The following is a 2,700-nucleotide window of genomic DNA, read 5'->3' as shown; positions in this document are numbered from 1 at the left end:
TATATATATATATATATATATATATATGTATATATATATTTATATATATATATATGAATATATATATATATATATATATATATATATATATATATATATATATATATATATATATATATATGTATATATATATATATATATATATATATATGTATATATATATATATATATATATATATATATATATATATATATATATATATATATATATATATATATATATATATATATATATATATATATATATATATATATATATAGTGTCATTATCATGCCGAAACGTAAAAAAAGCGAGGTATGAGGTATTTTGTGATCAATTCAAATGACACTAACTCTGCAATATGCAACTTCTGCAAAACTGTTATATCCAGGGGTGGTGGCAGAGTTTGTCAGTCATACACAACATCGAACATGCTAAAGCATTTAAAGACCTTTCATAAATATGAAATCAAAAATCAGAAACATGATAAAGCTAGTGTTATCGATTTTAATATATGCGAGGATAGCTCTACCGCAGGACCATCTTGTAAATCCAGTCCTAACCCTGCTTTTGAAACTCCTATGCCAAGGGAACCTCGATCTACTACACTCGCATCCGCATTCAAAAGTCTCAACCCTAAGTCTGAGGATGCGGAGATCAATACTAGAAGCTCTTCTTCCACAATTAGTTTTATAAAAATGAAGCCTAGATCTTCATCTACTAAACAACCAACTATACACCAAGTGTTTGCAAAGACCAGGCCTCTCACATCTACAGATCCGAAGGCAATAAAAATTACAAAGCTTATTGCTGAAATGATATGCACAGATAACCAACCTGTTAGTATAGTAGAAAATCCCGGTTTCAAGAGGTTACTACAGTTTTTGGAGCCAAGGTATACGATACCAAGCAGAAAATACTTCTCGACTATTGAAATTCCTAGCATTTATCCAAAGGTATCAAGTAAAATTCAGTTCTTGGCAAAAAAAGCTAATCATGATAGTATAAATACCGACATGTGGAGCCAACAGAACAAGATTGGTTGCGGTGTGGTACGTTTTCTTTATGAGTCCCACACCGCAACCAATCTTGTTAACTTTATGAATCAATCATTTGAGCGTTGGGGACTACTTGAAAAACTCAATGTAGTAGTAAGAGATAATGCCAGAAATATTGTTTCTGCTATGGAAGTCGGGAAGTTTACAAATATTTCTTGTCTTGCCCATACACTTCAGTTGGTTGTGAAAGACGGCTGCCTCAACAATGAACGCATATCTTTACTAACTGCTACCTGTAGAAGAATAGTAGGACACTTTAAACATTCGGTTAAGTCATACAAACTTTTGAGACAATCTCAGGAGATTCTGGGACTGCCTAAACACAGCATTATTCAAGGTGAGCCAACTAGATGGAATAGCACTTTCCACATGCTGAACCGTTTAATTGAACAAAAAGATGCGATTCTGTTGGTAATGCCACATTTCCCAAAAGCTATTCGACAAAACAATGAGTTGTCAACCGGAGAATGGGATAATTTGGTTCTTCTCGTTGCTGCTTTAAAAGTGTTTGAAGAGGTCACGCTTACTGCAAGTTCATCGAAAGTGACCACATCAGAAGTTATCCCAATAATAAATGCAGTTAACATGTCAATTGATCGCATCAAGGACTACGGAAATTTTAAAGAATCTGTGTCAATCTTTGCATCGACGTTACGGAGACTGCGAGAACGAACCTATATATGCTTTTGCAATAATATTAGATCCCAGATTTAAAAACAAGATTTTTAGGAGCAGAATGATGGCTGAGAAAGCTGTTACTTTATTAATTGGCGAGTTAAATGCATTGGACATAGACGAGGGTCATGAAATTAAAGCTGCTGAAAATCAAGAACCTACTACACCTGCTCCAGGTGCTGTCTGGTCATTATATAACCAATTATTCAACACAAATTCTGTAGTAAGTATTGTGCTTCTATATTAGTATTGTACTTTAAATATTGCAATAGGCCGGCGTCTGTTAACCGAAAAGTCTTCTAGAAAAAGAGTTTCGTTAGACACATTTAGTAACTAATTTTTGAAAACTAATTATTTTGAAGATCTAAATGACCTGATATAATACCCAAAAGATCCCAGATTTTTAGAGTCACAGTAACCGGATAACTGAGGTCAAACATTTGCCGTATATAAAACCCATCCTTTGATTTTAACAGAGACGGTTTCAACTAACTAAAAAAAACCTAAGTCTGCTTTTTGTTTAATTACCCCCAAATAAGTAATATTTGTGATTTCAAATTTTTTTAGTGTATTCCTCAATAAATTGCCAATATTATATAAAATTTTGGACAATTTATGATATGGGTAACCTGACTTCTACACCTTTGTATTTTTGTGTGCTGTTTTCTTAGGATAATTATGAGTTACCATATTTATGCTCCGCTTCAAAAGAGTATTGTATTTAAAACATAAATATTATTATAACCGAATTTTTTATTTTCATTACTACTGTTAATGCTTATCTCACAGTTCAATGTCCGAAAATATAAAAATAGCAATGATATAATAAAAAAAAATTAAACATTTATTACGTATTACTATCGCAATTGGACTCTGACTCGGATAGTTTGTCTGACTATTCGTCATCCTCCTCCTTGGGATGGTCATTGTTGCAGACATTACATTTGAAAAGATCTGTGCAAATTATAAGCATGTTAAGCAATTATT

General features: G+C 32.1%; 1 protein-coding gene across 1 annotated transcript; it reads left to right on the top strand.

Moving 5' to 3' along the window:
- The first annotated feature begins 297 nt into the window (after positions 1–297).
- On the top strand, positions 298–1,752 carry LOC136083158 (zinc finger BED domain-containing protein 4-like). Its single transcript, XM_065802564.1, has one exon. The coding sequence runs from the start codon at positions 298–300 to the stop codon at positions 1,750–1,752; it is 1,455 nt and encodes a 484-aa protein (XP_065658636.1).
- Positions 1,753–2,700: the final 948 nt, after the last annotated feature.

Source organism: Hydra vulgaris, chromosome 08, assembly GCF_038396675.1.
Source record: "Hydra vulgaris chromosome 08, alternate assembly HydraT2T_AEP".
Taxonomy (NCBI): Eukaryota; Metazoa; Cnidaria; class Hydrozoa; order Anthoathecata; family Hydridae; genus Hydra; species Hydra vulgaris.
Note: the sequence above shows the minus strand (reverse complement) of the source record. Positions and strands in the feature narration are given on the sequence as shown.

Coding starts and splice junctions, on each gene's coding strand:
- LOC136083158 (XM_065802564.1), top strand. CDS start 298: ATGAGGTATTTTGTGATCAATTCAAATGACACTAACTCTGCAATATGC.